The sequence below is a fragment of the Rhodofomes roseus genome (assembly GCF_022264815.1).
Source record: "Rhodofomes roseus strain CIRM-BRFM 1785 chromosome Unknown C8Q71scaffold_27, whole genome shotgun sequence".
Taxonomy (NCBI): domain Eukaryota; kingdom Fungi; phylum Basidiomycota; class Agaricomycetes; order Polyporales; family Fomitopsidaceae; genus Rhodofomes; species Rhodofomes roseus.
Genome location: NW_025952983.1, coordinates 424,537 through 442,389, shown reverse-complemented (window position 1 = coordinate 442,389; position 17,853 = coordinate 424,537). Strand labels below are relative to the sequence as shown.

At 57.1% G+C, this 17,853-nt stretch overlaps 7 protein-coding genes across 7 annotated transcripts; 3 read left to right on the top strand and 4 right to left on the bottom strand.

Moving 5' to 3' along the window:
* Positions 1–265: 265 nt before the first annotated feature.
* Positions 266–1,485, top strand: C8Q71DRAFT_861998 (tetrapyrrole biosynthesis porphobilinogen synthase; the record flags this gene model as incomplete). Its single annotated transcript, XM_047927975.1, has 5 exons — positions 266–276; positions 326–572; positions 638–1,008; positions 1,062–1,149; positions 1,210–1,485. 5 exons carry the CDS (start codon positions 266–268, stop codon positions 1,483–1,485), a joined length of 993 nt encoding a protein of 330 aa, XP_047774424.1.
* A 290-nt stretch (positions 1,486–1,775) lies between these two features.
* Positions 1,776–2,720, bottom strand: C8Q71DRAFT_861997 (inositol phospholipid synthesis and fat-storage-inducing TM-domain-containing protein; the record flags this gene model as incomplete). The annotated part of the gene is made up of 2 exons (XM_047927974.1): positions 1,776–1,903; positions 1,958–2,720. 2 exons carry the CDS (start codon positions 2,718–2,720, stop codon positions 1,776–1,778), a joined length of 891 nt encoding a protein of 296 aa, XP_047774423.1.
* A 1,466-nt stretch (positions 2,721–4,186) lies between these two features.
* Positions 4,187–6,122, bottom strand: C8Q71DRAFT_861995 (cation efflux family-domain-containing protein; the record flags this gene model as incomplete). Its single annotated transcript, XM_047927973.1, has 14 exons — positions 4,187–4,207; positions 4,257–4,409; positions 4,464–4,472; positions 4,538–4,699; positions 4,755–4,780; positions 4,831–4,869; positions 4,929–5,036; positions 5,094–5,209; positions 5,267–5,273; positions 5,327–5,503; positions 5,554–5,611; positions 5,663–5,740; positions 5,792–5,974; positions 6,030–6,122. The coding sequence occupies 14 exons, from the start codon at positions 6,120–6,122 to the stop codon at positions 4,187–4,189; spliced, it is 1,230 nt and encodes a 409-aa protein (XP_047774422.1).
* Positions 6,123–8,572: 2,450 nt separating this feature from the next.
* Positions 8,573–11,229, top strand: C8Q71DRAFT_311951 (incomplete iron reductase). Its single transcript, XM_047917729.1, has 8 exons — positions 8,573–9,439; positions 9,498–9,567; positions 9,620–9,804; positions 9,862–10,131; positions 10,189–10,333; positions 10,391–10,558; positions 10,615–10,969; positions 11,029–11,229. Exons 1-8 carry the CDS (start codon positions 8,732–8,734, stop codon positions 11,042–11,044), a joined length of 1,917 nt encoding a protein of 638 aa, XP_047774421.1. The 5' UTR covers positions 8,573–8,731; the 3' UTR covers positions 11,045–11,229.
* Positions 11,230–12,050: 821 nt separating this feature from the next.
* C8Q71DRAFT_783414 (t-SNARE) lies at positions 12,051–13,859 on the bottom strand. Its single transcript, XM_047924975.1, has 7 exons — positions 13,577–13,859; positions 13,437–13,489; positions 13,273–13,376; positions 13,013–13,199; positions 12,821–12,936; positions 12,511–12,746; positions 12,051–12,423 (listed from the first exon to the last, which is right to left on the bottom strand). Exons 1-7 carry the CDS (start codon positions 13,786–13,788, stop codon positions 12,189–12,191), a joined length of 1,143 nt encoding a protein of 380 aa, XP_047774420.1. The 5' UTR covers positions 13,789–13,859; the 3' UTR covers positions 12,051–12,188.
* Positions 13,860–14,467: 608 nt separating this feature from the next.
* Positions 14,468–15,354, top strand: C8Q71DRAFT_311836 (uncharacterized protein). The gene is made up of 5 exons (XM_047917728.1): positions 14,468–14,743; positions 14,798–14,822; positions 14,887–14,898; positions 14,949–15,041; positions 15,101–15,354. The coding sequence occupies exons 1-5, from the start codon at positions 14,727–14,729 to the stop codon at positions 15,197–15,199; spliced, it is 246 nt and encodes an 81-aa protein (XP_047774419.1). The 5' UTR covers positions 14,468–14,726; the 3' UTR covers positions 15,200–15,354.
* A 48-nt stretch (positions 15,355–15,402) lies between these two features.
* Positions 15,403–17,590, bottom strand: C8Q71DRAFT_783408 (iron hydrogenase). Its single transcript, XM_047924974.1, has 5 exons — positions 17,499–17,590; positions 17,345–17,446; positions 17,166–17,284; positions 16,631–17,113; positions 15,403–16,580 (listed from the first exon to the last, which is right to left on the bottom strand). The coding sequence occupies exons 1-5, from the start codon at positions 17,517–17,519 to the stop codon at positions 15,470–15,472; spliced, it is 1,836 nt and encodes a 611-aa protein (XP_047774418.1). The 5' UTR covers positions 17,520–17,590; the 3' UTR covers positions 15,403–15,469.
* Between the last annotated feature and the right edge of the window lie 263 nt (positions 17,591–17,853).

Here is a 17,853-nt window from a genome sequence, read left to right as displayed (position 1 = left end):
GACAAGGTTGAAGGTTGAGTACTGGGTTCTGGCAGCCACCGTCACGGAACGGCTCTGAATCGGGCACGTAGGATCTCGGATCGCGATCGTGTGATCGGCCTTACAGTGCCGCTCTCGACCGCTCGACGACTGCTAATTACATACTTAGTAGCTTACCCCTCGTACCACCTCTCTCTCGTCCTCCACATCCCCGCGACCACAAAAGCTGCATTCAATCGCAGCAGCAAAAAGCAACACATCAAAGCACAAATCATCAGAGCCAGCCATGGAGATCTCGTACGTGCACCGCCCGCTCACTCCTCTCAGCTGAATTAACCATCCACAGGTCCGTTCTCGCAGGCGGGTACCACCACTCCCTCGCGCGCTCCTGGCAGGCTAAGCGGCAGCTCACCAAGTCCATGTTCATGTACCCCATCTTCATCACCGACGACCCCGACGCGCACGTCGAGATCGCATCGCTGCCCGGGCAGGCCCGCTGGGGCGTGAACAAGCTCGAGGGCTTCCTCGGCCCGCTCGTCAAGAAGGGCCTCCAGAGCGTCATCCTGTTCGGCGTCCCGCTGAAGTGCAACAAGGTGCGTCTGCCCCGCCCGCCCCTCCATGCACGAACGTGACTCGACCCCTTCGCGCGGACTTGAAGGATGACCGCGGCACGCCCGCTGACGACCCCGACGGGCCCGTCATCTCCGCGATCCGCGTCCTGCGCAAGCTCTTCCCGGACCTCTACATCGCCACGGACGTCTGCCTCTGCGAGTACACTTCGCACGGGCACTGCGGGCTCTTCCGGCCGGACAGTTCGGGCACGCTCCTCCCCGACGAGTCCGCTGCGCGCATCGCGGAGGTCGCGCTCGCATATGCGCGGGCTGGTGCGCACTGCGTCGCGCCGAGCGACATGATGGACGGCCGCATCCGCGCGATCAAGCGTGCGCTGATGGAGGGGGGCTACGCAAACCGGTGCACGCTCATGTCCTACTCGGCGAAGTTCGCGAGTGCGCTATATGGGCCGTTCAGGTGGGTATATGCATCAGTGGGCGGGTGACAGTACTGAAAGGAATTGTGTGTAGGGACGCTGCGGGCAGCGCGCCTGCGTTTGGGAACCGCAAGTGCTACCAGCTTCCGCCTCAAGGCAAGGGCCTTGCTCGTCGGGCCATCGTATGCATATCCCTTCTCGTGTCCTTCCCCTTCACTCATGGATATGTATCATCACTCTAGCAACGCGACGTTGCCGAGGGCGCAGACATCGTGATGGTCAAACCCGCGCTGCCCTACCTCGACGTCATCCAGGACGCAGCCCAGCTTGCGCCCGACCACCCGCTCGCGTGCTACCAGGTGAGCGGCGAGTACGCGATGGTCGTCGCGGGCGCGAGGGCGGGCGTGTATGACCTCAAGACGATGGCGTTCGAGACGTCGGAGAGCTTCGTCCGCGCGGGGTGCACGCTCATCCTGAGCTACTTCACGCCGCAGTTCCTCGACTGGCTGGAGGTGTAAATGAGAGGGGCGGTGGGCAGTGCTGCTACTTAGGGGAATATGGAGGCGAATGTAAAATGGCGGCGTTTGTTGTGATGTTGTACAAATAGACTGGTGCAGATGCTGTAGCCCTCGACTCATTGAAGATACCTCTTCGGGTCCAGCGACTGTGCGATGAACCCCGACGACTGAACATAAGGATCACCAGTCCGGTGACGTTACACAACACGATTATATGCGTACTATGATTACATTCCTACAGTTCATGCCAACATATCCATCTACTAGGAGGGCACATGCATTAGCAGCCTTCAGTCTCGTCTTGAGGTGGCAGCACCGCCCGCCGGACTGGCGAGGTTGCGGCGCGTCGCCGGTACAATTTCCGGCTCGGCGCGTAGCGTAGGGATTTGCGTCACGGCGAATCCAGCGACGCCGAGAACTGGGCGACGTGCAGATTAGCACATAACGTAACCGAGGTATAGGATGAGCGTACGGTAGCCTGTCAGCTTCTCAATGGGCGTGTGGAAATACACACTCGTCGTGTACGTCGCGAACAGGGATAGGAGGACCACGAAGGCGTTGAAGGTGACAGCGTACTTGTGATATGGAGGCCACCGCTTGCCCACGCGCTGACGGTCCTGAGACGAAGACGCTAACGACGTGCGGAGCTGGTCGACGAGGAACAGGATCGACATCGTGAGCAGGAATATGTGCCCCGAGACGTCGTGGCCCCTCCGCAACCTCGGCCGTATGTGGAATTCATCCTCGGGGAGGATCAGGACGGAGGGGAGGAGGCTCGCGAGCGCCCCGGTGGTGATCGGCGACCTGGTGTAGCAGAACTCGTTCGGGACGCTGACGACCGCACCGTTGGGGAGGCTCACGACGCACTCCCCGCCCGTGCTCACGATGAGCCGTTCCAGCACAGCGGGGCCGAAGAACCAGCTCGTGAAGACGAGCCAGACGGCCGTGGCGACGGCGTATTGCGCGAGCCGCTGCAACCTCCGCGTGCCTGGCGGGGAGGTGAAGAAGAGGGAGAGGAACGCGACGGTCGTCCAGCCCCATATGCGCTTGATGAAGTATACGTTGAGAGTGTTCTTCTTGTCTGCGAAGTAGTGCGTCGCGTGGAGCGGATGGGGGAGGGCGGTGAGGAGGGGGTTGGATGTGTCGAGGTAGGAGTCGTTGACCACGGAGGAGAGCGTGCCGAGGCCGACGATGGCTGTGACGGTGATGAGGGCAGCTATTCGGGGGCCGGGCATTGCGACAGTACTTGAAGCGGGAGGTGAAGGGAGCTCGAGATTACAGGGAGGGCGTGCAGGTCGTGTACAGGACAGGTGTAAGTAGCGTTGGTGGCGCGTGTCCCCATTAGGGTCACCCGTCAGTGCGTCATCACAGCGCGCGCCTAAGTCGATGAGCGCCTGTCGATAGTACGCTTCCGCGACACTGCCGTCTCGTTGGGCCCTGTACTTGTTTATCTGGAATTCGGACCAAGTTCTCACCATTAGAGTACATTCTATATGAGCTAAATCATGTCACCCAGCCCAGCACAGACGCGCGACATGGAGCTCGTGTACGAATCAGCTCCGAGTTCTAATGCTTACTTCAAGAAGTGGTCGAAGAGCACCGAGTGCTGGTTGATGACATGGGCTACTTGGCGAGATAGAGCACCGGTGAGAGAGTACTTCGATGAATGAAGGTAGTTGCATATGACTAGGAGGTTACTACAGGTTCAAACTTAGTGACTATATCCGGGTCCCAGAGCGAGCGAGACACACCATCACGTGGTCGCGACGCGTCGCGACAGCCTGCCCCACTTTCTCTCGAGTCTCGACCTCTCAACGTTTCTCATTCTCAACCTACGTCGACGAACCCCAAAACATCCACCATAAGTCACAGACCCAATATCCAGGTAAGAATGTTCCCTTTCTTCCCCGCATACATCCGAGTAGATCACTGCCTGACACGCTACTACTAGAAGTGTGGTGGCAGTGAAGGATGTATGCGTCCCAGACGGCCCAGCCTTCCTCCACGTCATGGCAATCCAACCCGCCAACATGCCCCTACTTATGCAAAGACTGCCGCGAACAGTGCAAAAACCAGCGCGAGTACTTCCGACACAGGAGATCCTGCAAGGCGCTGAAGAAGCGCATAGAAGAAGCACCGCTCAAGCGCGTGGAAGAGGAGACGAAAATTAAGGCGGCGAAGGAGAGGATCCGTCGCGCGGAGAAGACGATGGCGGCCGCGCAGGAGGACATCGAGGCCGCTGAGAACGAGATTGCAGCTGCTCGGGAGAAGATCAAATCTATCAGCTACTTCGTGTTGCTGTGGTCTGACCTTGACGAAAGTAGCGCGGTATGTCAGTGATAGGTTATATACAGCAACTTACACCACGCTATATGCGCTGTTGACGTGATGCACAGGACGAGTGGCGGTTCCATCGCTGTACCAAACGTACCACCGAAACAATCCTTGCAATATGCAAGTGCTATCCTATTACCAGCCATGGGCGCTCGGATACTGTCAGCAAGCGATACTATCGAGCCCGGGACGGAAAGACGACACACTGCCACCACCGCTCGCGCTGAGGAGCCAGTGTCCGACCATGTCTTGGCAGATTATTTTGATATGCATTAATCATCGCTTACGAGCAAAGTCCAGATAGTCTATAACTTGTGAAGGGTCGTCACCTGGACGGTCCCTTTGTCTAAACCGCACAGACGCCTTTTCAGACGTTCTTCCGGTGCTCCTGTATCCGATATCAGCTCTGCAGTCAATACGCTGGAGGAGAGTCTTACCGGGGCGTGTGTCGTCTCATGGTCGACGTGCACGAACGCGCGCTCGACGTTCGGGAGGACCTCGATCTTGTCTTGCAGCTGCTGGCTGATATCGTGCGCCTTCCCCAAGGGCGTGTCCGCGTGCATGACGATGTCCACTTCCACGAAGTAGTTCTATGCCCATCTGTCAGCATCCTCCAACAGTATCCGTACACGTGATGCACGTACAGGTCCGCTCTGGATTACGAGTTACGAGGGACCATCAGCAAATGACAGACGAGGGGTAAGGGCGGACAGCGTACGTGGTAAGCTCGGACAGTGTCGACCTGCTCAATGTCATCGCTGAACGTCATCGCATTGTAGATGACGAGCTGAATGAACTCGTGCGGCGCGGACTTCCCCGCGAGCAACCCGAATTGCCGGTAGATCGTCCATCCCCACGAGCCCATGACACCGACAGAGAGCTAGCAGGTCCCCGCGTAAGCGTGGGTTGTTAGACGGAAGAGTAAATGCACCCACGATGATGGCACCCATGGGATCGAGCCCTGATAAGACGTTAAGTACGGGGAGAGCAAGGACAAGGACGCGGGCTTACACCAAACCCATCTGCTGCCCCCCGCGGACATGAGCAGACCTATGGGATACCCGTGAACTGGCTGAATACACGGGCATCAGTACTAGGTCACTGCGCACCGAAGCCGTTGATGAAGATGTCGTTGCGGTGGTCCTCCCAAAGCACGTGCACCTGGCTTGATCGGCCACGGAAAGAGGAGCAATAGAGGAACAGCAGGAACTTCACGCCTAGGAGAGTAGGTCAGCGAACCAGGCGGAATATAGGGTTGATATTAAGGGACATACCGAGCGCCGCACCGACCGCAACCAAGGAGGGGATATGGAACTCGTCATCGTCGTGATGGTGCGATATGATTTCTTGTACCGACTCCACGAGCACGACCAAATTGACGGAGCTCATCCTTTCAGGTGCAGCACTTCAACCCACATTGCGATAACCGGGTTGCATGAAGACCTACAAGAATCCTGACAATGTCGTACTGAGCGTTAGGCACGTGAGTAGTGAGGGAGGACAGTACCGTATATGATGTTGCCGATGGTCTCGAGCCGCGATCCGCCGACAGGCCACTTGTTGACGTCCATGGACAACGCTTTCTTGTGCAGCCAGTACAGGACGACGTTGCTGCCAAAGTCGAAGACCGCATCGATCGAGGTAGCAATGAGGGAGAGTGAAGCGGAGGTGATGGCGGCATAGACTGTTTGCTCATGAGCGACACAAGTCCTCAGAGAATAGTGTAAACCGTACGCTGAAGTATGCAGAGAACAAAATTCCCGATGAGACTTGCCCAAATTGCGATTTTGATCTAGCGTGAATGAGGCATGTGCACCGCGTGAGGAGAGGCGGTGGCGCTTACCGGTAGCCGTGAGGTCTCCTCATCGGCTTTGGCCTCCTCCGTGTGTTCATCCATGGTCTTGAGCAGCGAATTGATGAGCTAATAACGGATTTTGAGCCACAGCAGTATCAAGGAATAGCTGAAACGCACGTCATTCTGCTTGCGTTGGTAATTGACCAGTCGTTTGCCTGCCTTCTTCTGTCGCAGGGCAGCCAACTCTTCCTCGGTCAATAACGCAGTGCGGAACGCATATGGGTCGGGGCGCTCAGAAATGACTGAGGTGCCAATCTGTTCTTCATCCCTACGCTTTCCAGTATCCCGGTGTCTCGCACCCTGACGACGTTAGGATGAGTGGACCGCGAGTGGCATGGGAGGCGGTGGCACTCACATAGTCGGTGGAGTTGGAGTTGGGGCCCACCAGGAGCGTCCCGGAGACAGGGGTCTGGGGATAATAAGCGTCTTTGGTTTGAGTGATGACCATAGCTGGATGCCCTGGCTCTGAGGACGAAGAGAGCGGGCGGGAAGGGAGGGAACGCAGACACAGCCGTCCGCTCAAGTAAGCATGAAGTCCACGGGCGCCAATAGAACTGTGGCTATCTCCGCCCAGATCGACCAGTGCCCGCCGCCTTCTCCAGCTTCGCGCCAGCTTGACAATGAAGGGCGAACGCGACTCTACGCGACTCTGTCAGAGTGAGTCTCAGACTGACAGACCCCGCTTTGTCGTCCGCTACGTCCCTCTGTACCCCACGGCCACATCTGCCCTTCATTCAACAATTCTTGGACTCATCAATGTCTGCCATGTTGCTCATGCATGAGAGCTCACGAACATTTGCCGGAGGGAAGCACCACGTCTATGGAGTTCAGGTTGCGTGGCGACATGATGAGCCAATAAGCAGTAAGTCTCGGCTAGTGCCTGTGCTACTTACCTCGCACCATCGCGCCCCAGTCCCCGCCTGATTGTGAACCACGACCGCGATACGACCCATGGGTTGGCTTGGGATGCGCGTGTCACGAATGGGCCGCAGCAGGACAACACTCGGAAAGCACCGGCACTTGCATTCAGAGTCGTTCCGTAGCATTCATCGCAGTGTCACTGTGGGCTTCTTGGGATGATCCGCTCTCCGGAATCCGGCGGTAAGTGCATCGGAACCCTTGCGGATAGTCAATCACGGCCTTTACCAATGCATTGGGCACGCGTTCCTCTGGGCGGATACTGCCTGAGCTGCCGCTCGAACCGTAGCAGAGTGCTCGCTGCGGAGTGACACAACGGCCTTGCACGGCCAGCGTAGAGTCTGGCGGCATAGGGCGGCATGCGTTCATAGGCTGGACCGGTACATTGTAAGTGCAGAAATGATTCACAACCTTGGCATTGGGGTTGGCTTCCGGCCAGAAATGCTGAGAAGGTAACACCGCGCGCTAACTTGCCCACCTCCCCGCAACCGTTGCAAAGGACCTCCAAAGAACTCCTGCAGGACGATCAACTGCCGGTTCCGCAGCGGCACCGCAGCCTACCGCAGCACTCCCATTCAGCGAACGATAGACATAGATGTCGACACCCCACGACCGCGACAATACTCTACTCACACAGTCTCCTAGAGATACGGACCGAAACGGACACCTCCAATACGATACACACCACAGATCTTCTATTTACTTACTGTAGATAGTTACACTGTGCTTTGGCGCGCTATGTTCGCCTGTCGCGCAGTATAAATACAAAGAACTTCTCTCTCTCTCTCTCCCATTCAGCGAACGCGCTGGCAGTTGGCTGGCCCCTGCTCCTGTGGCGTTTGCGGGCAATCGGCGTGTACACGAGGGATGTTAGGTATTATGGTTATGCTTACTTTACTATGCTCAGAAACGGACGGAAAGCCTTACAGTCGATTGCAGAAATCATGGCACTCGCGGATTTTTTTTGACGCGCGCAATGACGCGCGTGAATCTTCCGACCCAAAGTTCCGAGCTTCCTTACCAGTGTCTCTAGCTATGATAATGCAGCATAACTTCGCTTCTCTGTTCTGGAAATGACAATAACACTACCAGATAAGTCCCTGGTCATCATAGCAGTGAGGTTTAATGGAGAAAAATACGGCAATGCGTAGAACTGGGTTCTGTTACGCGGTCTATCCAATTGTGGTAATAATGCACGTGATTGTTCTGTGCTCGACACGCCAGACTTCTTATTGCGCATTCAGCTCATGGATCCTCCTTTTTTATGTCATAGACCTGTTCCAAGACACATAGAGTAACATGTGGTAGTGTAAATTGCTGTAGTTTTGGTAGAATACATGAGAGATTCGTCATTCGACGACTCGGAAGATGGGCCGGAAGATGCGTGGGAACTTCAGTCGGAAGGTTCACGCGCGTGTCGAATAATTCTGTGAGTGCCAACATATTCGCAATCGACTGTAATACGATAGACATAGATGTCGACACCCCACGACCGCGACAATACTCTACTCACACAGTCTCCTAGAGATACGGACCGAAACGGACACCTCCAATACGATACACACCACAGATCTTCTATTTACTTACTGTAGATAGTTACACTGTGCTTTGGCGCGCTATGTTCGCCTGTCGCGCAGTATAAATACAAAGAACTTCTCTCTCTCTCTCTCCTGTGGCGTTTGCCTTCACCGTACTACGTTGCCTAGTCCAAGCAGCTACGAAACATTCATGCTTTCCGCGGCACAATTGGGGATACAGATGGTTTCGCTTGACATAGCGGTAGGCATAGCGACCCTTCGATGGACGAACGCTCCGCCGCATGGCTTGGGTGTCGGCACACCGCGATAGCTGGGCGATCAAGCCTACCAGATCAATAGCATCCGGGGTTGTACGCTTGTTCAGTCCTGGACCACACGACGCGCCGTGTCAGCATGTGCTCTACTAAAGGAAATTGCCTTTGGAGATTGTTCTGCAGATTGAACTCCATGGCCCTTATATACGGAGCGTCGCGATCCTCTCAACCCATCTTGTGCGCAGGCTGAGCCTCCAGTTCCAGCTTTCTCTGTCCTTCCCCCCTGGCAGGGTCTTCTTCCTCTTCGTGACTGGTTCGCCTATACTTCTGCGTTCTTCTTCTCCAGGATGCATCAATCCGCTTCCGCCTCGTCCGTCGCCACCTCAACCATGGTAAGCGTCGCTTCTACAGCTGCAGCTGCAGCCGCGTCGACCGCTGGCCAAGCATCTGGTGGCGCAGCCGCCGCCAAAGCAGCCCCCCCGAAGCTCAACTCGACCGCGTTCTTCTTCGAGTTCGACTTCATCCTCCTCCTGGTCGTCGGGCTCTTCGTCCTCATGGCGCTCCCGCGCATAGTGGCGCGCTTCATGCGCTCGTCCGAGTGGTTCGCCGGCTGCTTCTTCCGCTCCGTCTCGATCCCGCGCAGCTCCATGTCGTTCATGACCTACGGCGCGTCGGTCAGCTCATTCTCGGAGAAGATGTCTAGCAGGGTGGGCGCGGAGTCGGTGTACTCGCGCTCGGACGAGGAGTTGCCCAACATGGCTGTCGGCTCGGGCGCCCCGAAGAGCCCCCCGTCGTACATCCCGTCCTGGGGGTCCGTCTTCCCGACGGGCGCGGGGATTCTCTCGACGAAGATCAGGCCCGGGTACTCTCTCGGGCAGGTCACCCTCATGACGGGTTACCTCGCTGCGATCATGTACAGCACGTTTTTCGACGTGAACTTGTTCACGAGCCCTACCCGTCTTGGGTTCGTTGCGGTCAGCCAGATGCCGGTGATCTACGTCTTGGGTACGAAGAACAACGTCTTGGGCACGCTGATCGGCCAAGGATACGAGAAGGTAGGCGATCGAGCTGTCACTTCGAATTTGTCTTGGTGGCTGAACACGGTTAATCCAGCTGAACTTCTTGCACCGCTTCGTCGGGCGTCTTGTTGTCCTTTCTGTGAATCTTCACGCCCTTGCATACTGTGAGCACTTACTTTGACGCAGTGTCGTTGTGACTCACGTTTACTTTGCTAGTCGCCAAATGGTCTCAGGAACCGGGAGGCATCGCGCCGAACATGGAGCCAAAGATCATCTGGGGTTGCGTGGCGCTCGGATGCATGGACGTGCTCTGGCTGTTCTCTATCAGCGCTGTGCGCCAGACGTACTACAACCTCTTCTACGTCTCCCACGTCGTTGCCGCCATTGCCGTGCTCGTCGCTGTGAGCATCTCATAGTCTACTGTCGCATGCGGTCATATGTCTGAACTCTACCAACAGACTTTCTACCACATGCCTTGGGACATGCCCTACGTATATATCTCGACCGCGGTCTATGGGTTCGACCGACTCTTGCGCATCGTTCAGACGCGCATCGTCACCGCGCATTTGCACGCGATCCCTGAGCTCGGTGCTACCTGCATCCAGATCCCCTCTGTGAACGCCGGGTGGCGCGCTGGGCAGCATGTACGTATGCGCGTCTTCTCGACTGGTATGGGCGTCCTCGGTTGGACCGAGAGCCACCCGTTCACTATCGCTAGCGTTAGCAAGGCAAGTCGTCTTTCCTTCGCTGTATGAAGCCGACGGCTGACCGCGCACAACTCACAGCACGCGAGCGAGGAAGGTCTCGTCTTGATGATCAAGAAGGCTGGCGACTGGACTACCAGCCTCTACGACATTGCCCAAGGTTCCGATGTCAGCGAAGGTGGCAGTGGCAGCCGCAAAGTTAAAGTCATGCTCACTGGTCCTTTCGGTACGTACCTTGTTGGGACACGGCGTAGCCGGTGCTGACTCTATGCGTGTCACCCAGGTGGACCGGGCCATGCTATTGTTCCCAGCTTCTCTGGAGCCATGCTCGTCGCTGGTGGCAGCGGTGTCACGTACGCTCTCGCTACCACCCAAGAGATCATGCAGAAGAGCGCAGAGGGCGCCAGTCGCACCCGGGTCGTCGAACTCGTCTGGAGCATCACCGATCCCGGTAGGCACTGCAGTTCCTTCGGTTATGCTCAGGTTGGCTGACCCATCAACGTCTAGCGGGACTGAAGCCCCTCCTCCCGCTGTTCGGCCAGCTCCTCTCCGACGCGCGGTCGACCTACACCACGCTCCGCATCTCCGTGTACTACACGCGTGCCCTCACCTCGCCCGACGCGCTCAAGATGTTTGAGCGGCTCCCCCTCGGGCTGACCCTCTCCCCCGGCCGCCCCCGCCTGCAGAAGCTGCTCGAGGGCGTCGCCGACCGCACCGCCGGGTCCGGAGGCGTGGACGGCGTAACGGGGGTGGTCGTCGGAGTCTGCGGCCCGCCCGCGTTGGGCGAGACGGTCGGGCGCACAGTCCGCAGCCTCGACCGTAAGAGGCGCAAGGCTGTCGGAGGTGTCGAGTTGCATTCAGAGTAAGTGGATGTTTGCTTTGCATGGCGGGTCTGTCGCTGACGGTGCTTCGGCGTGACAGGATTTTCGGCTGGTGAACGCCAGGCCTTGTATGGGTTATCGGTTTCTATGTTTGATGAAGAAGTGCTGGTTGCTTGAGGCAGCCTTGACCAACTACACTCGCACACTAGTCCTCATCTCCAAGTGATGGGGCCTCACCATGTCTGCAAGCCAGGCAACTTACGCTCACTCGCACAACGGTCATTACTTCTTCTGTATCCACCCTGTACTACCTGTTGCAGCAGTAGATTGTATCTACTAGCTTTTTCTTTAGAAGTACAATGACGCGTGCTACCCGACTCATGTCTGCGCTACTGAGCGAGAGTGTACATCCACGAGATTCGCACGCATGCCATAAGTATCATCTAGTGCGCAGATGAACGCACGAGCACTTCGCGTGCTGGTAGTATGTGTAAGTGGCGCACGCTAGATGCAGCTGACGTACGTGTAGGTGAAGGAGTCAAGGGAGAAGCACGTACGCTTCCCACACGACGAGCCAGTAGCAATTTACCTCAGTCTAAGATACAGGCCAAGGGGCGCATGAAAGCCCACAATCTTGAACCCTCGCCTTCTGCGCGCGCAAGATGCTTTCCCGAGATCATCGCTGCTCGTCATCCCTACGTACGCATGTTGAACGCAAGCCGGGGCCGAGTGCAAGGGAAGCTATTAGCTATCGCTCGCCGGGCCTACCCTGCGCAATGCGGTTAGTCCAAGTTGAATTTGTAGTGACCTACATTAATTAGCCTGTAATTACACGGCAAGCACGTCCGGAACAGCAGGGAACAAACAGGCAGCTCCGGTTCTATCGCTCATGGTGGCCGCGCACTGCTCCCGGGGACCTACGTGAACTGCGCTGTTACCTGGCCTCGGATGCCGTACACTTACGGTCTTAAAGGTGTATAAGCGATATGAAAGCCAGCGTTGCTTCTGGCACATAAACTCCCTGCACCCTCGATCGCTATTGGAGTCGAAAGAGGAGCGGATCGGACACGCTGCTGCAGCTGGCCATTAGGCTGGCGCCGGGCGGACACATCGATGCGGTCGTTGACTAGCAAAAGTGGTAAATGAATAGTGTCGGGCTATAGGTTCGGTATAGGCTGTAGTGGTAGGCAGATCACAAGACGCTCCAGATTAAATAGACATAGAATGGTAGCGCGCGGGCTGATGGTGCCTCGTGCATACTCATCTGTCCGGATGTCTTCTGAGCAATGTCGTGGTCGAATTGAGCTCCGTACCACCACCCATCGGCAGCCGGAAGAGGGAACCCGCCTCGGACGATAGCTCTTGCGGGACTGATGGTGGTGATGGTGCCGATGAGGCATGTCGGCGAGGCTTGAAGATGAGGACGACGATAAGACCGAAGATGATTAGCAGAAGCAGGAATATGCACGCTCTCCTGCCAGTGTTCTTCTGGTACCTGAGAGGAGACGAGGTAGAAACGCAATATGGTTAGCAGCTGTTCCCCACACGTGTGCCGTAAGCCGTTTATGCATGATCGACGTACCTTGTCGCTGTGTCCAGCTCCTTGACCGCCTCTTCCATCTGTACAGCTGTCTGCTCAATGTTGTATTCAATACTGTCGAGGAGTGTCCCCTGATCTATGACCATCGCTGACAAGTCCTTGAAAAGCTCCGCCAGTGATGCAATGGACTGGGCAATCTGCGTGAGCTCATGGTCACGTCGTCGCAGATCAACGTCCGAGGTCATCATGTCTTGCGCAAGAGCAGCGCGGTTGCGCGACTAGAAGACGAACCAGGATGATCAGCAGGCTGGCGTGGGTACGACCGAGGAAGAACCGCCAGGCGGCGACGCACGGCAGTGGCAGCTTCAACGTCTTCATCGACAGCAGAGAGGCCTTCCGTACCCCGGGAAGAGATGGTACCCGAAGCAATGAGTAGATCCTGGTTCTTTATCGCATGTCCTTGCAGTTCTACGGTGAGGATGTGTTGAGTAATCGGGCGCCAAGGTCAACAGGACAGACTGTTGACGTCTTAGAAGACACGCACTCTCCATATACACCCTCTGCTTCTTCCGGAATGTCGCACTAAGTTCCTGCACTTTGGCCGCGAGGCCACGTTGTACGTTCTTTGCGGCGAGGTCTTCGTGATGTGAGCGTCCCGATTGGGCAGGCGGGAAGGCGTGGTTCGGCGTTGCAGCTATTCGCTGAATGAGAGCATGACATTGGCGGAAGTCCTGTCCAAACGGAGGCGCAAAACACGCGTTGGTGAGTGGGTATCACTCGGGCCAGCTGATACAAGCACATTACTTTGGTGATGTCGTTGGTAGCCGCCTCAATCTCCCTCTCTTCAGCTGACCGGTCCGAGAAACCGGGGAGGACATGTTTCGCGTGGAGCTTGTCGAGGACAGTGACTAGCAGAAATACGTTAGAGAAAATGCTCGGGGAAGAGGAACGACGGAGTGGAAACATACTTTTAGCCTGTGTGCCGACGAGTATCTCCTCCACCTGGTCCGCGACGTCGACCCTGTGTCACCGGCGATCGATTAGCACGAGAGAAAGCGGGCAGAGGAAGATATGATCGGCTCTGGCGGACGGGACGGGGATTATTCACCATCTCGGCGGTAAGGGTGCGTCTATGGCGACATGGCCGGGCTCGTGGTCGATGAGATGTTCCTGCTCGTCGCCGTCGTTGAGGGCGTCGTCGTAGTTTGAGACGACACGGGAGCGGCGGAAGCGGGAGGAGGAGGCTCTGGAGTCGCGGTAGGAGATGAAGAGGAGGGTGCGCGAGCGGGTTGAGGGCGACGACGAGGAGCCTGAAGACATTGCGCACGCTGCGTCGCGCTGCTCTCGCCGTGGCCGTCGTCATGCCGTTGTTTGTTTGGCTCCCCGGCACGCCGCCGACGTCGCTGTCTCGGAACGGAAACTGGGGTCTCGGACGCGCCCCGGCGCTCCGCCCGCCGGCACCCCGGCTCGAGCTTAAGCCACGCGAGCGCGCCGGTCCGAGCGGCGAAGCGGTGCCGAAGCGCGTGGCGGAGGCGCCGGGTGTGGTCCTCGTCGTCGTTCCCGCATGCTCGACGTCGACGACCGCAGGGCCAGCGCGGGCCACGCTGCACGCCACATGCTGCTGTGCGAACGGTGCCGCTCTGTGGTTGCTTTATGTGCCCCGGAAGACCGGCGAAGGACGACGAAGGCCACGTCGCGGAGTAACAAAGCAGGAAGCCGCCACAGCCCCGGGGTCGGGGAGTTGTCACCCACCCCTGTGACAGAGCGAGTCGCGACAGGGCGTCATGCGACGGCTGCTCGCGCGGCTGAACACAGTGTACACCTTCCGTTTGACTTTCATCTCGCCCGTTCGTCTCCCTGGCCGCAGAACGGTCGTGGCTGCTAAGTTATCGCCTACCGATCTTCCTTGTCACCGCCGGCAACGCTGCCTGCACGCAGCAATAGATTGTTATCGATCTGTGACCGGATCAGGAGCGCGACACCTAGCCGTCCTGTGACTCTACGTCCTTTGCCTCATACTCTCTACTCGTCCTTCGCCTGGTGCTCTTTGTCCATTTCCTATAAAGCCTTCCGACCTTAATGATCAATCGCCCACCCTCCCTTGGTCCCCGTTCCCGCTATTAATCCTCCGCCTCCGTAATCGTCGCCCCCGCACACCAGCGCCCGTTACCTCCGCCTTCATCACCGTACGTGCCTCTTCGACGTCTTCTCCGGGGGATCGCTGATTCGCCGCGCGATCTAGCTCGTCACTGTCCAGGATGTGCAATCTCCACACGTACGTTCCCCGACCATACCTGATTTGACCGCTTCCGTTGACCCTGTCCCACAGCGAAGGATACAAGTATGCGTGCGGGGTATGTCTGCGCGCTAACCGTGCCCATACGTGAGTTGCTAATTGCGTCACGCCACACCTCCTAGCACTACATAATCGTAAGTCTACTATCCTTCTGCGGTGGCCAGCACGACTCACGAACTCATAGGAGAACAAGAAAGCCAAGGTCGACTGCGGCAGCTCATGGTGTGTCCACTCAAGAAAGCACCGCACGCCGTGCAACAACTGTGCATGCGAGAAAGTACGTGCATCTCTCGGCGCGTCTCCGCTCCCTGTGTTCATTCGAGAGATGTCCGTCAGTACTACGGGCCTGATGCATCAGAGACTGTCCTCGGCCTGCGGCCAGGCTTCTGCCCCGAATGCAGGCCGTGGTACAAGAACCAGAACGGTGGCCGGTAGCATCGACCCACGCCACCGTGGCCCCGCCCGTCATCCGCATATTTATACTCTATTACCTCATTATTGGCACCTTACAACTCGAATAGTCTCCTTGTCGATGCTGTATCGTTGCTCCTGACTCTTCATCGCTGTCGGCACTCTCACATTTCTATTACGCAATCAATCCTGTACAACACCACACCATCATGGTCCTCGTTATCCCTCTAATAACAATCATTGAATGATTTCAATAGTCGTGTGCGACTCCGGAGTGGAAGAGTACAAGGTAGTCTACCATTTGACAGCCAGTCCGATAATCTCGCTTTCGACAGCCCGGTACTGAGTCCGGAAGAACTTGCGTCTCCACTCTTCAGCCTCGTCATCCATGTTAGTGTGCCAGCTTGTTGTCGGAGACGACACAGCAGTTGGTTTGCACAGGTCGAACAAAACCTGTGAAGCAAGGAGGTCTGCATTCACCGACGGCCGCAGACGGTGTCCATTAGGCTCTCCGGGTTCAGCATTCGGTGGCGTTGGTGGTGGCGTGGGCAGTCCTCCCCAGTACGCTCCCTCGACCTTCTTCGTCCATTCCTTGCTTCCCCAGTTTGCCTTGGGTCCAGAGACAGTCGTGTCGCTGTCGTCGTCAACTTTCACACCGTTCTGTGCCCAGTCTCTAGGATAGCCCTCCGCGTCCTTGTCTTGCACGGGTGACCGCAGCTGGCCGCCTCCGTTCACGCAACCTCCCGGACATGCCATGACTTCCACGTAGTCGTAGCCCTTGTCCACCTCCGGTGCCGCCCCATCTGCCGTGGTCTTCCTCCCCCTGCCGCGCGCACGCACCGCAGCCATCCGCCCTGCCGCGCCTCGTCCGACCTGGACGCCCGCGTCGCGGCCGACCTTCCTGACGACGTTCTGGAGGTTCCGGAAGCCGTAGCACTTCGCGCCCTTGAAGAGCACCGCGCCCGTCGCGCGGTCCGCCACAGTGTACTCCTCGTAGTCCGCGCCGCGCACGGTGCGCACGGCGAGCTCGCACGAAGATGCATCGCCCGCCATCGAGATCACCGATTGCAGATAAGATCCGGAGCTCGTGCCTGGATGCGCGATCAGCTCGGGCAACTCAATCTCGTCGCCATCTCCGAGACCGAGAGGCGTCGCGGGGGACATTGATGATGAGGCTGGTGGTGATGTTGAGCCGAGCTTGAGCGTGCGTTTGGGCGCGTCTTCGCCGCCGACGGCCATCGATAGGTCCCAGTTCTTCTCGCGCATCAGCAGCTCGAGCTCGCCTGTCGTGATGACGCAGTCGACGTCCCGTGTCGCGTACTGCTCGTTGTAGAAGTCCTGCCGTGACGCCTCTAGCTTCTTGTCGTAGCACGGCATGACCGTGACGTGGTAAATCTGATCAGGCCTATTCCGTATTCAGGAAGGCGAACGCGGAGAAACGAGGCGTGCACTCACTTCTTACCCCACTTCCCGCCCATCCACTCCTTCACCAGCGTACCCATGACCTGCTGGGGACTCTTCGTTGTGCTGATGAATGGTAGCATCTCTGCATGTGTCTTCTCGGCATAGCATATCCAGCCGGGGCAGGCACTGGCGAGCATCGGCAGCTTGCCTTCCCCGCGCTTGCGTTCCTGGAACTCTCTCGCATGCTCCAAGAGCGCGATGTGGCGCGCGAAGGTAGTGTCAAACACATGTTCGAAGCCTAGCGCCTCCTTGCAAAACGCCTTGACTCGATGGAGAACGTGCGACAGATCGACTGGGTGCGAACTGCTCGAGGATACGGAGGCGGCAAGCGATGCGAGACTTTGGGGAGAGATTGACAAGACGGGGATCTTGTGGGTGGGAGAAGACCGGTCTGGGTTGTTGGTGAGGAAATTGAGGACTTCGGTGTGGGATTGCATTGTGATCAAAACGGATTCGGCAGAGGTAATGCAACCGCTACGCCCATGGGTCACCGTCTATGTCGTGGAGAGTCTGGAAAGTAACACACCTGCATGCAAGACAGTCATTGAGGCTTATCTGTGCTGTCTCCAGTCTCCTTCCCGCCTGCTTAGTACCATCGGATGTAACCTCGTAGTAGGATCCACTAGAGTCGACTTGAATTTCCGTCTGGTGTAAAGGACATGAATGAACGTCTATTCCCTAACGATTCATCTGAGAGAGACTCACAGAGGCTGCACCCGGGTCTTTGACATCTGGCTTGTTCGTTTGCTCTACTGGCTTGATACAAGCTTGGGACGGGGTAATGAAGTCATTGAGGTCAGTGAGCGTCTATAAGGAGGTTATGAGGTACTATCAACCAGCAAATGACGCGAGCACATACCAGCGCACCCGAGAAAGCCATGTCCTGCACCAGGTGTATGTGGTTGCTCTGCGAGACAAGATCGACGCGAGGAGGATCGAGCTCAGTCAGCTCAGATCGAGTCGGCGTAGAGTTAGGCGCTGACAAATAGCGCCACGGTGATTTGCTTACTTAGTAAGGCAATGTCGTACTTCACTAGCACTCCTTCCGCCACTCCGAGTCATCCACTGAATACCAGTGTTCAGGCTAGTCTCCCGTGGGCAGAGTAGACAATTCCTTCAACCTCCGCTGGCTTCAGATATCCTTGTCAGTGTTCCGAGTCCTAGCTCGGGCTTGGGCACAAAGTGCACTGAGATTGAATACCGGGCCGTCATTG

What these genes read in the sequence shown, in the direction of transcription:
- C8Q71DRAFT_311951 (XM_047917729.1), top strand. Translation starts at nt 8,732, where the DNA reads ATGCATCAATCCGCTTCCGCCTCGTCCGTCGCCACCTCAACCATGGTA. An exon ending in CCATTGCCGTGCTCGTCGCT is followed by an intron (nt 9,805 to 9,861) that starts GTGAGCATCTCA and finishes CTCTACCAACAG; the next exon opens with ACTTTCTACCACATGCCTTG. An exon ending in CTGGAGCATCACCGATCCCG is followed by an intron (nt 10,559 to 10,614) that starts GTAGGCACTGCA and finishes ATCAACGTCTAG; the next exon opens with CGGGACTGAAGCCCCTCCTC.
- C8Q71DRAFT_783414 (XM_047924975.1), bottom strand. Translation starts at nt 13,788, where the DNA reads ATGTCTTCAGGCTCCTCGTCGTCGCCCTCAACCCGCTCGCGCACCCTC. An exon ending in GCAGAGGGTGTATATGGAGA is followed by an intron (nt 12,937 to 13,012) that starts GTGCGTGTCTTC and finishes TCCTCACCGTAG; the next exon opens with AACTGCAAGGACATGCGATA. An exon ending in GAGCTGGACACAGCGACAAG is followed by an intron (nt 12,424 to 12,510) that starts GTACGTCGATCA and finishes GTCTCCTCTCAG; the next exon opens with GTACCAGAAGAACACTGGCA.
- C8Q71DRAFT_311836 (XM_047917728.1), top strand. An exon ending in ACAACTGTGCATGCGAGAAA is followed by an intron (nt 15,042 to 15,100) that starts GTACGTGCATCT and finishes GATGTCCGTCAG; the next exon opens with TACTACGGGCCTGATGCATC.
- C8Q71DRAFT_783408 (XM_047924974.1), bottom strand. Translation starts at nt 17,519, where the DNA reads ATGGCTTTCTCGGGTGCGCTG. An exon ending in TGGCTTTCTCGGGTGCGCTG is followed by an intron (nt 17,447 to 17,498) that starts GTATGTGCTCGC and finishes ACCTCCTTATAG; the next exon opens with ACGCTCACTGACCTCAATGA. An exon ending in AAGACCCGGGTGCAGCCTCT is followed by an intron (nt 17,285 to 17,344) that starts GTGAGTCTCTCT and finishes CCTTTACACCAG; the next exon opens with ACGGAAATTCAAGTCGACTC.